General features: G+C 49.1%; 1 protein-coding gene across 1 annotated transcript; it reads left to right on the top strand.

Moving 5' to 3' along the window:
• The first annotated feature begins 353 nt into the window (after positions 1-353).
• On the top strand, positions 354-6370 carry LOC120028817 (integral membrane protein 2C-like). Its single transcript, XM_038974057.1, has 6 exons — positions 354-572; positions 2403-2549; positions 4027-4215; positions 4336-4446; positions 4871-5018; positions 5132-6370. Exons 1-6 carry the CDS (start codon positions 477-479, stop codon positions 5221-5223), a joined length of 783 nt encoding a protein of 260 aa, XP_038829985.1. The 5' UTR covers positions 354-476; the 3' UTR covers positions 5224-6370.
• The last annotated feature ends 7059 nt before the right edge of the window (positions 6371-13429 follow it).

Genomic DNA, 13429 nt, shown 5'->3' with positions numbered 1-13429 from the left:
TGCTCAGTGTTATTTGTTTCGCATGGTCCTTTCCTGTATCTGTCTGCTGAATGTCTGGAAGAGTAAAATCAATTTTAAAAATCCAGCATTCAAGCACTCTCAATTTACGGTATATACCCTATCCTGGATGTTGATGACGTGTGCATTATTTAGCTATGGATACTTGGCTATTGTAGCCTTTTCTTTTTATAAACAGAATGTGCTAATGATACCGCATAATTATCAGTACTCCCTTTCTCTATTTTTTCACGGACGGTACTCTTCACACACTACTTACTCATCATAACGTAGACGTAACTCATTCCAGTGCCTGTGCCTTTAAGTGGGCTTAAAAGTCAAACTTCCGGTAGATTGATACCACCAGCTATATTGTATCAGTAACAACAGAAGAGGCTCGCATACGAAAGGCGATCTAGCTACTGTAGCAAGAAAGAAAGAAACGAAACCCACCCGATCAGTCTTTGACAGGGACAGCCATGGTCAAGATCACTTTCCAGTCCGTCGCGGGACAGAAAGCCGAGAAGGAGCAGAATGATGGCGACAAGACCGACATTCTCATAAACCATCCAATGGTAAATTAGTGATGCATTTCTATGTTGTGGTTGGCAACATATATTGCTTTGTGTGCTGTGCCCTTCGATAAAACATAGCTAGCTAGCGCTACCTTCAGTAATTATGAAGTTGCGCGCGGTGGGATGTCAAGCGTCTGCAGGGCATTTTACTTGAAATTTACCGGCACAAACATCGACGCAACAGGAGCATTTTAACGTTGTTATTTGACAGCAGAGCAGCCATTGTCATTTGTCAGGAAATAAAACGATACTGTGCGGCTAACGAGCTCTTTGTGGAAATATAGCCACTTAGCCAAATAGTCTACGGATAAAGGGGAACTGCTAACATTACTATTGAACATAGTTAAGTGGATGTTCTTAGACAGATTAGTTTTATTGACATCAATTATTTAGGCCAACGTTAGGCTATGAGAATTTAACTCTAATGTTGTCAATATTGGAGTTAAATTCTTAGCTGTAAGAACCTAAACCAAGAAGGATTTAATTATTTAAGCATAGGCCTATAATGTTGGCTGTGGGTTATGAATAATTATTATATCTCTTGGGAAATGTGAATGGATTACAATAAAAACATGTTTACCAAACACAGGCAGCAGACAAAATGGCAGATGGAGGTTACTGCTGGCCATGCAAGTTCATATTTAGTAAGTAGCATCACTGTGCCAGCAGTAGGCTACAGTTCTCAACTTGTGATGCAGTCGTTCAAGGAAAACTTGGCTTCTCAGAATCCTGCTGTTTCAAATCCAATAAAATATGCTTTGCTTTCAGTCAGCCCCCTGCATTCAGTAATGAACTACAATGAAAGCCTGAGACAAGTATTTGATCAAAGGTTTGAAAGATGCATCTTCACCAATTAGGCTGTATGTGTGCCTGTTTTTATCTCAAGGTTAAGTTGGCAGAGACCTATTGGCAGTACCTTCTATAATATAGTGTTTGTTGGAAATGTAGACAGACTATAGTCACATTTTCAGTCCATCTAAGGCCCTCCTATCTCAATCAGCAGGGAAGAAGAACACTGGTAAAAATCTGTCTCTGTGGGGAAAACACACAGACAGCGAGAATGATGCCTAGTCTATCCCTTCGTCCTTGTGCATCTTATCTCCTAGTTTATCCTTCACCACAGGTTGTCGTAACACTAAGATTTTGGCTTTGATAGTCTGTGAGCTGTTTTCATACACAGACAATAGCAGCGTCAGGAGAATTTCAAATACCAGCTAAGAATAGCTTGCTTTGTTGTCTCCTATGCACAGAGCTCATCCTCCAGGATAAATGTACCTGTACTCCCACCTATCCACCCACATAGTTGCACACATACGCTAGATAGGATTTCCGCTCACATCAGTCACATGTTATGTTAATTATCATAAATGGTTATGTGAGCGGTGTAGGCTACAATCGTGTGCCTATTGCCAACCCGTGCCACCCTGCCAACAAACAGGTTGAGCGTGTGACAGAGGCAGATGGGGTGAGAGACTGGGGGTGGTGTTACTCTCTGTCTTAGAAGTGCCATGTTACTAGCCACTCTGTTATCCATCTCTGCCACCCATGTTGCTGTTTCCCTGCTAAAATGCAGATTTATTCTATCTAAGACCAGGAACATAATGCACTCTTAACCCCACATGACTTAGTCTGCCCTGTTCTGATGTGCCTGCATAGAATATCTGTGAAACACTAGCTTTTCACCAAGTACCAAAGCCATACCAGTAAGCTTTGTCTGAGCTTCTTCTGTAGTGTGAGGCAGCCTGATGTAGAAGTGCACTGCCTGGACAGGACACTAGCCTGTGTTTGTGTTCATGTATGTGGCCCTGTGTCTCTCCCTGTCCCTGTCAGGAGGATGAGGAGGAGCTGGTTCTGCCTCTGCGCTCAGGGAGGTCTCCTCTGAATGGCCTATGCTGCCTGACCTTTGGCCTGGTGGTCTTCATGTCTGGTCTGGTGTTGGCCTCCATCTATGTCTACCGCTACTACTTCATACCCCAGGTACCTATAACCTACATCCAGTGACAGTATGAGGCAATACTCTGATATCACTCTGTCCTCTATGGTCCTACATTATATATATACTAAAGTATGTGGACACCCCTTCAAGATTGTGGATTGGGTTATTTCAGCCACCCCTGTTGCTGACAGGTGTATCAAATCGAGCACACAGCAATGCAATCTCCATAGACCAACATTGGCAGTAGAATGGACTTTGAACGTGGCATCGTCAGAGGATGCCACCTTTCCAACAAGTCAGTTCATCAAATTTCTGCCCTGCTAGAACTGCCACGGTCAACTCTAGTGCTGTTATTGTGAACTGGAAACGTCTAGGAGCAACAACGGCTCAGCCACAAAGTGGTAGGCCACACAAGCTCACAGAACGGACTGCTAAAGCGCATAGCATGCAAAAAATAAAAAATTGTCCATCCTCGGTTGCAACACTCACTACCGAGTTCCAAACTGCCTCTGGAAGCAACATCAGCATAATAACTGTTCGTCGGGAGCTTCATGAAATGGGTTTCCATGGCAGAGCAGCCGCACACAAGACTAAGATCACCATGCACAATGCCATGCTTTGGGTGGCGTATAGCTCGCTGCCATTGGACTCTGGAGCAGTGAAAATGTGTTCTCTGGAGTGATGAATCACGCTTCATCATCTGACAGTCCGACGGACAAATCTGGGTTTGGCTGATGCCAGGAGAATGCTACCTTCCCGACTGCATTGTGCCAACTGTAAAGTTTGGTGGAGGTGGAATAATGGTCTGGAGCTGTTTTTCATATTTCGGGCTAGGCCCCTTAGTTCCAGTGAAGGGAAATCTTAACGCTACAGCATACAGTACGATGACATTCCAGAGGATTCTGTGCTTCCAACTTTGTGGCAACAGTTTGGGGAAGGCCTTTTCCTGTTTCAGCATGACAATGCCCCTGTGCACAAAGCGAGGTCCATACAGAAATGGTTTGTTGAGATCGGTGTGAAAGAACTTGATTGGCCTGCACAGAGCCCTGACCTCAATGCCATCGAACACTTTTGGGATGAATTGGAACACCGACTGTGAGCCAGGCCTAATTGCCAAACATCAGTGCCCAACCTCACTAATGCTCTTGTGGCTGAATGGAAGCAAGTTCCTGCAGCAATGTTCCAACATCTATTGTAAAGCCTTCCCAGAAGTGGAGGATGTTATAACAGCAAATGGTCCCCAACTCCATATGAATGATTTTGGAATGAGTTGTTGGTCGAGCAGGTGTCCACATACTTCACATGTAGGGGGTCTTCTGATGTTGAATTTGTAAATGTGCATCCTGGTTTAACTGTCTCTGGTGGTATAACGTACATTTTGAGGTCAGTTGTTTATCAGACATTGGTCCTTCTTTCCCAGTCTGAGATCATGACACGTTCAATAATAGCAGTGACTGTGATAATGAGGATGATAGTTAGTGATAGTCTTGCTAACGGTTTCCCTGTGCCATGACCTAGATCCCAGAGGAGAGTCTGTTCCACTGTAGGGTTCGTTATGAGGACTCTGTGTACGCCCCTCTGAGAGGCAGACAGGAGCTGGAGGAGAACGTGGGCATCTACCTGGAAGACAACTATGAGCAGATCAGTGTGCCAGTGCCCCACTTTGGAGGAAGCGACCCTGCTGACATCATCCACGACTTTCACAGGGTGAGGAGGACTAGGCACATGCACGCATCCACCCACGTACCCACACACCTGATGTAGAGTCAATCGGCCAGGTTTTTGACATGCATAGTTTTATTTAGTTTAGTTTCTGTCTGTCACCAGGGACTGACTGCCTACCATGACATCGCTCTGGACAAATGCTATGTCATCGAGCTCAACACCACCATCGTTATGCCCCCACGGAACCTCTGGGAACTGCTGGTCAATGTTAAGGTAACATAAAGCCTGTCTCTCTCACTTTCTGTTTGAGATGCCGTCTCCCATTTCCCACAGCCTATTATTCCCTCTTTGTCCCTGTCTGTCTCTGCCTCTGTCTGTCTGTCTCGGCGTCTGTCTGTCTGTCTGTCTCGGCCTCTGTCTGTCTGTCTGTCTGTCTGTCTCGGCCTCTGTCTATGTCTCTCTCTTTGTCTCTCTCAATTCAAAGGGCTTTATTGGCATGGGAAACATGTTTACATTGCCAACGCAAGTGAAATGGATAATAAACTAAAGTGAAATAAAAAATTAACAGTAAACATTACTCACAAGTTTCAAAGGAATAGAGGCATTTGAAATGTCATTATGTACAGTGTTAAAATGATGTGCAAATAGAGAGACTATCTGAACTCTAACCCTGTCTACCCCCCCTCTCTGTGTTTAGAAGGGGACGTACCTGCCCCAGACCTACATTATCCAGGAGGAGATGTTTGTGACGGGGAAGGTTCACAACATGCGCCAGCTGGGGCCCTTCATCTACCGCCTGTGTAACGGCAAGGACACATACCGCCTGAAACGCCGCGCCCGCAGACGTGAGTCGGGGGGGGGGTTCAGAGCTTTGTATAAGGTTGTGCGGGTCATTCAGGGTCTGAATGGTCTACCTATTCTCTTGTCTAATAAAAGTCTTTCACTGTCTGACCTGTAGGCATCAACAAACGGGAAGTGGCGAACTGCCATCGCATCCGCCACTTTGAGAACACGTTTGTGGTTGAGACTGTCATCTGTGATGGAGTGTAAACTGTTACCTTAGCATGACCGTCTGGCACAACACCCTAAGGCACAGCCACCTCTCCTGCCACTGTAGCGCATCCCTGTGTAGATACTTAGAATGACCTTTCAGTTGCACTTTAACTATGGTTTGTTATTTTTTCCATATGTTTACCTGTCTCTTTATAAACACACTGTTTATTTTAGGAATTGTCAGTAGTGAGGTTTTCCTTGTGTTTCCTGGCTGCAATAATACATGTTTTTCTCTGTAATTTACCTTGGCTGAAATAGTTTCATGTAGCAGAACCACTAAGCCAATTATAATGGGGAGATTTTTCCACTTAAGAGAACTGTGACGGCCTTGGTTGTCAGGGAAGACAAGTTTCCATGTGTTGTCATGGCGACTACTTGATTTCCCTGCTCTTGAAATTACTGCGCGTGTGAAATCCTGCTACTGTCAGCAACCACCTGACCTAATGTTGTGCCGCATCGCTCTCAGCTTTATCTCTTGCTCTTTGTCGCACTGTTTGTCTGTCACTACACCCCCACCAGCACACCTCATGCTTCTCTTTTGTATTTCTTCTTTAGCTCAGTCACCCTATCAAACTAAAGGAAAACATGAATGTGAGTTTAAGAACCAGTGTCCTTACAAAGTGAAGTAGACAAATTGGACATTATTAGTCTTTGTGTGCGTTTGCACCTGTATGTAAGGCCTCTAAAGTATAGAATCATGTACATGACACTTAATGTATGTAGTTATGTAATATTATACCAGATTATTTCCAGCCAAGCTGCCCTTCTCCCTGTGAAAGCGTCGAAGAATGTTTCTCCCTCCTTATTGATGCCCCTCTCATCACCTCGTATTGTTTATATTTCAGGGGAGGTCGAGCTTCTCCCCCTTCATTTGCACTCTTTATCAACGCTTTTGTGAGTCATTCCAGTAGAATTCTGTCATGATTTTTCACCCTGCATGTGTGTTTCTCTAAGGAAAAACTGCACTGTTAGAATCTTTTCTAAGAGCACGTTTAAAGCCTTGGTCCAGAGTCAGAGACTGGACTAAAGTAATGATTGCTGTAAGGGAGTTTATTATATCATATGCTAATATATACCTTAGACAGGTCTGTATATTTTGTCTGCTGGTGAAGTCTTATCTGTGAATAAAGTAGTTAAAAACACCCAGGGGCTTCCATCCTTTGTTCTTTCTAAATAACTGTTACCGCAAGGCACTACAGAGGGTACTGCGTACAGCCTAGTACGTCACTGTTACCGCAAGGCACTACAGAGGGTACTGCGTACGGCCCAGTACGTCACTGTTACCGCAAGGCACTACAGAGGGTACTACGTACAGCCTAGTACGTCACTGTTACCGCAAGGCACTACAGAGGGTACTACGTACAGCCCAGTACGTCACTGTTACCGCAAGGTACTACAGAGGGTACTACGTACAGCCCAGTACGTCACTGTTACCGCAAGGCACTACAGAGGGTACTACGTACAGCCCAGTACGTCACTGTTACCGCAAGGCACTACAGAGGGTACTACGTACAGCCCAGTACGTCACTGTTACCGCAAGGCACTACAGAGGGTACTACGTACAGCCTAGTACGTCACTGTTACCGCAAGGCACTACAGAGGGTACTACGTACGGCCCAGTACGTCACTGTTACCGCAAGGCACTACAGAGGGTACTACGTACAGCCTAGTACGTCACTGTTACCGCAAGGCACTACAGAGGGTACTACGTACGGCCTAGTACGTCACTGTTACCGCAAGGCACTACAGAGGGTACTGCGTACGGCCCAGTACGTCACTGTTACCGCAAGGCACTACAGAGGGTACTACGTACGGCCTAGTACGTCACTGTTACCGCAAGGCACTACAGAGGGTACTGCGTACGGCCCAGTACGTCACTGTTACCGCAAGGCACTACAGAGGGTACTGCGTACGGCCCAGTACGTCACTGTTACCGCAAGGCACTACAGAGGGTACTACGTACGGCCTAGTACGTCACTGTTACCGCAAGGCACTACAGAGGGTACTACGTACAGCCCAGTACGTCACTGTTCCCGCAAGGCACTACAGAGGGTACTGCGTACGGCCCAGTACGTCACTGTTACCGCAAGGCACTACAGAGGGTACTGCGTACGGCCCAGTACGTCACTGTTACCGCAAGGCACTACAGAGGGTACTGCGTACGGCCCAGTACGTCACTGTTACCGCAAGGCACTACAGAGGATACTGCGTACGGCCCAGTACGTCACTGTTACCGCAAGGCACTACAGAGGGTACTACGTACAGCCTAGTACGTCACTGTTACCGCAAGGCACTACAGAGGGTACTGCGTACGGCCCAGTACGTCACTGTTACCGCAAGGCACTACAGAGGGTACTACGTACGGCCTAGTACGTCACTGTTACCGCAAGGCACTACAGAGGGTACTGCGTACGGCCCAGTACGTCACTGTTACCGCAAGGCACTACAGAGGGTACTACGTACGGCCCAGTACGTCACTGTTACCGCAAGGCACTACAGAGGGTACTGCGTACGGCACAGTACGTCACTGTTACCGCAAGGCACTACAGAGGGTACTGCGTACGGCACAGTACGTCACTGTTACCGCAAGGCACTACAGAGGGTACTACGTACAGCCTAGTACGTCACTGTTACCGCAAGGCACTACAGAGGGTACTACGTACAGCCTAGTACGTCACTGTTACCGCAAGGCACTACAGAGGGTACTGCGTACGGCCCAGTACGTCACTGTTACCGCAAGGCACTACAGAGGGTACTACGTACAGCCTAGTACGTCACTGTTACCGCAAGGCACTACAGAGGGTACTACGTACAGCCTAGTACGTCACTGTTACCGCAAGGCACTACAGAGGGTACTACGTACAGCCTAGTACGTCACTGTTACCGCAAGGCACTACAGAGGGTACTGCGTACGGCCCAGTACGTCACTGTTACCGCAAGGCACTACAGAGGGTACTACGTACGGCCCAGTACGTCACTGTTACCGCAAGGCACTACAGAGGGTACTACGTACGGCCCAGTACGTCACTGTTACCGCAAGGCACTACAGAGGGTACTGCGTACGGCCCAGTACGTCACTGTTACCGCAAGGCACTACAGAGGGTACTGCGTACGGCCCAGTACGTCACTGTTACCGCAAGGCACTACAGAGGGTACTACGTACAGCCTAGTACGTCACTGTTACCGCAAGGCACTACAGAGGGTACTACGTACAGCCCAGTACGTCACTGTTACCGCAAGGCACTACAGAGGGTACTGCGTACGGCCCAGTACGTCACTGTTACCGCAAGGCACTACAGAGGGTACTGCGTACGGCCCAGTACGTCACTGTTACCGCAAGGCACTACAGAGGGTACTACGTACGGCCTAGTACGTCACTGTTACCGCAAGGCACTACAGAGGGTACTACGTACGGCCCAGTACGTCACTGTTACCGCAAGGCACTACAGAGGGTACTGCGTACGGCCCAGTACGTCACTGTTACCGCATGCACTACAGAGGGTACTACGTACAGCCTAGTACGTCACTGTTACCGCAAGGCACTACAGAGGGTACTGCGTACGGCCCAGTACGTCACTGTTACCGCAAGGTACTACAGAGGGTACTGCGTACGGCCCAGTACGTCACTGTTACCGCAAGGCACTACAGAGGGTACTGCGTACAGCCCAGTACGTCACTGTTACCGCAAGGCACTACAGAGGGTACTGCGTACGGCCCAGTACGTCACTGTTACCGCAAGGCACTACAGAGGGTACTGCGTACGGCCCAGTATGTCACTGTTACCGCAAGGCACTACAGAGGGTACTACGTACGGCCTAGTACGTCACTGTTACCGCAAGGCACTACAGAGGGTACTACGTACGGCCCAGTACGTCACTGTTACCGCAAGGCACTACAGAGGGTACTGCGTACGGCCCAGTACGTCACTGTTACCGCAAGGCACTACAGAGGGTACTGCGTACGGCCCAGTACGTCACTGTTACCGCAAGGCACTACAGAGGGTACTGCGTACGGCCCAGTACGTCACTGTTACCGCAAGGCACTACAGAGGGTACTGCGTACGGCCCAGTACGTCACTGTTACCGCAAGGCACTACAGAGGGTACTGCGTACGGCCCAGTACGTCACTGTTACCGCAAGGCACTACAGAGGGTACTGCGTACGGCCCAGTACGTCACTGTTACCGCAAGGCACTACAGAGGGTACTGCGTACGGCCCAGTACGTCACTGTTACCGCAAGGCACTACAGAGGGTACTACGTACGGCCCAGTACGTCACTGTTACCGCAAGGTACTACAGAGGGTACTACGTACAGCCTAGTACGTCACTGTTACCGCAAGGCACTACAGAGGGTACTACGTACAGCCTAGTACGTCACTGTTACCGCAAGGTACTACAGAGGGTACTACGTACAGCCTAGTACGTCACTGTTACCGCAAGGCACTACAGAGGGTACTACGTACGGCCCAGTACGTCACTGTTACCGCAAGGCACTACAGAGGGTACTGCGTACGGCACAGTACGTCACTGTTACCGCAAGGCACTACAGAGGGTACTGCGTACGGCACAGTACGTCACTGTTACCGCAAGGCACTACAGAGGGTACTACGTACAGCCTAGTACGTCACTGTTACCGCAAGGCACTACAGAGGGTACTACGTACAGCCTAGTACGTCACTGTTACCGCAAGGCACTACAGAGGGTACTACGTACGGCCTAGTACGTCACTGTTACCGCAAGGCACTACAGAGGGTACTACGTACAGCCTAGTACGTCACTGTTACCGCAAGGCACTACAGAGGGTACTACGTACAGCCTAGTACGTCACTGTTACCGCAAGGCACTACAGAGGGTACTGCGTACGGCCCAGTACGTCACTGTTACCGCAAGGCACTACAGAGGGTACTACGTACGGCCCAGTACGTCACTGTTACCGCAAGGCACTACAGAGGGTACTGCGTACGGCCCAGTACGTCACTGTTACCGCAAGGCACTACAGAGGGTACTACGTACAGCCCAGTACGTCACTGTTACCGCAAGGCACTACAGAGGGTACTACGTACAGCCCAGTACGTCACTGTTACCGCAAGGCACTACAGAGGGTACTGCGTACGGCCCAGTACGTCACTGTTACCGCAAGGCACTACAGAGGGTACTGCGTACGGCCCAGTACGTCACTGTTACCGCAAGGCACTACAGAGGGTACTACGTACGGCCTAGTACGTCACTGTTACCGCAAGGCACTACAGAGGGTACTACGTACGGCCCAGTACGTCACTGTTACCGCAAGGCACTACAGAGGGTACTGCGTACGGCCCAGTACGTCACTGTTACCGCATGCACTACAGAGGGTACTACGTACAGCCTAGTACGTCACTGTTACCGCAAGGTACTACAGAGGGTACTGCGTACGGCCCAGTACGTCACTGTTACCGCAAGGCACTACAGAGGGTACTGCGTACGGCCCAGTACGTCACTGTTACCGCAAGGCACTACAGAGGGTACTGCGTACGGCCCAGTACGTCACTGTTACCGCAAGGCACTACAGAGGGTACTGCGTACGGCCCAGTACGTCACTGTTACCGCAAGGCACTACAGAGGGTACTACGTACGGCCTAGTACGTCACTGTTACCGCAAGGCACTACAGAGGGTACTACGTACAGCCCAGTACGTCACTGTTACCGCAAGGCACTACAGAGGGTACTGCGTACGGCCCAGTACGTCACTGTTACCGCAAGGCACTACAGAGGGTACTGCGTACGGCCCAGTACGCCACTGTTACCGCAAGGCACTACAGAGGGTACTACGTACAGCCTAGTACGTCACTGTTACCGCAAGGCACTACAGAGGGTACTGCGTACGGCCCAGTACGTCACTGTTACCGCAAGGCACTACAGAGGGTACTACGTACGGCCTAGTACGTCACTGTTACCGCAAGGCACTACAGAGGGTACTGCGTACGGCCCAGTACGTCACTGTTACCGCAAGGCACTACAGAGGGTACTGCGTACGGCCCAGTACGTCACTGTTACCGCAAGGCACTACAGAGGGTACTGCGTACGGCCCAGTACGTCACTGTTACCGCAAGGCACTACATAGGGTACTACGTACGGCCCAGTACGTCACTGTTACCGCAAGGCACTACAGAGGGTACTGCGTACGGCCCAGTACGTCACTGTTACCGCAAGGCACTACAGAGGGTACTGCGTACGGCCCAGTACGTCACTGTTACCGCAAGGCACTACAGAGGGTACTGCGTACGGCCCAGTACGTCACTGTTACCGCAAGGCACTACAGAGGGTACTGCGTACGGCCCAGTACGTCACTGTTACCGCATGCACTACAGAGGGTACTACGTACAGCCTAGTACGTCACTGTTACCGCAAGGCACTACAGAGGGTACTGCGTACGGCCCAGTACGTCACTGTTACCGCAAGGTACTACAGAGGGTACTGCGTACGGCCCAGTACGTCACTGTTACCACAAGGTACTACAGAGGGTACTGCGTACGGCCCAGTACGTCACTGTTACCACAAGGCACTACAGAGGGTACTGCGTACGGCCCAGTACGTCACTGTTACCGCAAGGCACTACAGAGGGTACTGCGTACGGCCCAGTACGTCACTGTTACCGCAAGGCACTACAGAGGGTACTGCGTACGGCCCAGTACGTCACTGTTACCGCAAGGCACTACAGAGGGTACTGCGTACGGCCCAGTACGTCACTGTTACCGCAAGGCACTACAGAGGGTACTGCGTACGGCCCAGTACGTCACTGTTACCGCAAGGCACTACAGAGGGTACTGCGTACGGCCCAGTACGTCACTGTTACCGCAAGGCACTACAGAGGGTACTGCGTACGGCCCAGTACGTCACTGTTACCGCAAGGCACTACAGAGGGTACGGCCCAGTACATCACTGGGACTAAGTTTCCTACCATCCAGGACCTCTATAACAGGCGGTGTCAGAGGAAGGCCCTAAAAATGTTCACTCCAGCCACGCTAGTCATAGACTGTTCTCTCTGCCACCGCATGGCAAGCGGTACCAGAGCGCCAAGTCTAGGTCCAAGAGGCTTCTAAACAGCTTCTACCCCCCACAAGCCATAAGACTCCAGAACATCTAATCAAATGGCTACCCAGACTATTTTCATTGCCCCCCTCCCTTTTAACGCTGCTGCTACTCTGTTACAATCTATGCATATTGTCACTTTAACTCTACCTACATGTACATATTACTTTGACTAACCGGTGCCCCCGCACAATAACTGTGTACCAGTACCCCGTGTATATAGCCTCGCCTCGTTATTTTACTGCTGCTGTTTAATTATTTGTTACTTTCATTTTATTTTATTTTTTTAACTGCATTGTTGGTTAAGGGCTTGTAAGTAAGCATTTCACTGTAAGGTCTACTACACCTGTTGTATTTGGTGTATGTGACGCAACATTTGATTTGTGTTGTGGGCCTTCATGGGACATTTCGCTGTCCCGATTCTTTTTGGCTCTGCGTGTGCCACCAGCCTTGTTTCAGTGTCTAGACTCTAGAGGTAACGGATCATATTCTTAAGTGTTAGTGGGTGAATCTAGGTTGCTTAAAGTGGAGAGTTGTGGTATGCTCTGAGGTGTCTTTTAGTAAGGGAAAGTGTAAACAATCTCATGCACTGACCTGGTTTGGGCATAGTGGAAAAGCAGCTTTTGTTTTTCACACAGTTAAGTGTCGCATAGGAGTGACGCCACCTGTCGGAAGAAAATGACTCAATGGATGAATTTATTTGAATGGCACCTTTACAATGGCTTTCCTATACTAGACTCCATAGTGACTTTTTATGTCCTGTCTGTCTGCCATATAGCCTGTGCACAGATGTCCCTCCATATGGCAGGGCTCTGAGCCACAGAGCTGTTGGATGGCTGCTGCTGCCTGCCTGGCTCCTCAGCCAGAAACTTCATGAATTAACAACAAAGTCACATGACTATCTGATGGTCGAACCAATCAACAAAGGGAACTGTTGGGCACCCGGCTCCGCATGTGAATGAAAGCCTTAGTAATTATTAGTACTTTTGGGGAAATGAGTGTGGTCGATGTACAAAACCTACATACAATAAATGTCAAAGACTTCAGTCCTATTAATCATGAAGATAAGGAGGTAAAATGTTTATTCTATAAAACAATTGTATTGGCACATCTTAAAAGTACAGATGAGCTCAATT

This window comes from Salvelinus namaycush, chromosome 34 (assembly GCF_016432855.1).
Source record: "Salvelinus namaycush isolate Seneca chromosome 34, SaNama_1.0, whole genome shotgun sequence".
In the NCBI taxonomy this organism is placed as follows: domain Eukaryota; kingdom Metazoa; phylum Chordata; class Actinopteri; order Salmoniformes; family Salmonidae; genus Salvelinus; species Salvelinus namaycush.
Note: the sequence above shows the minus strand (reverse complement) of the source record. Positions and strands in the feature narration are given on the sequence as shown.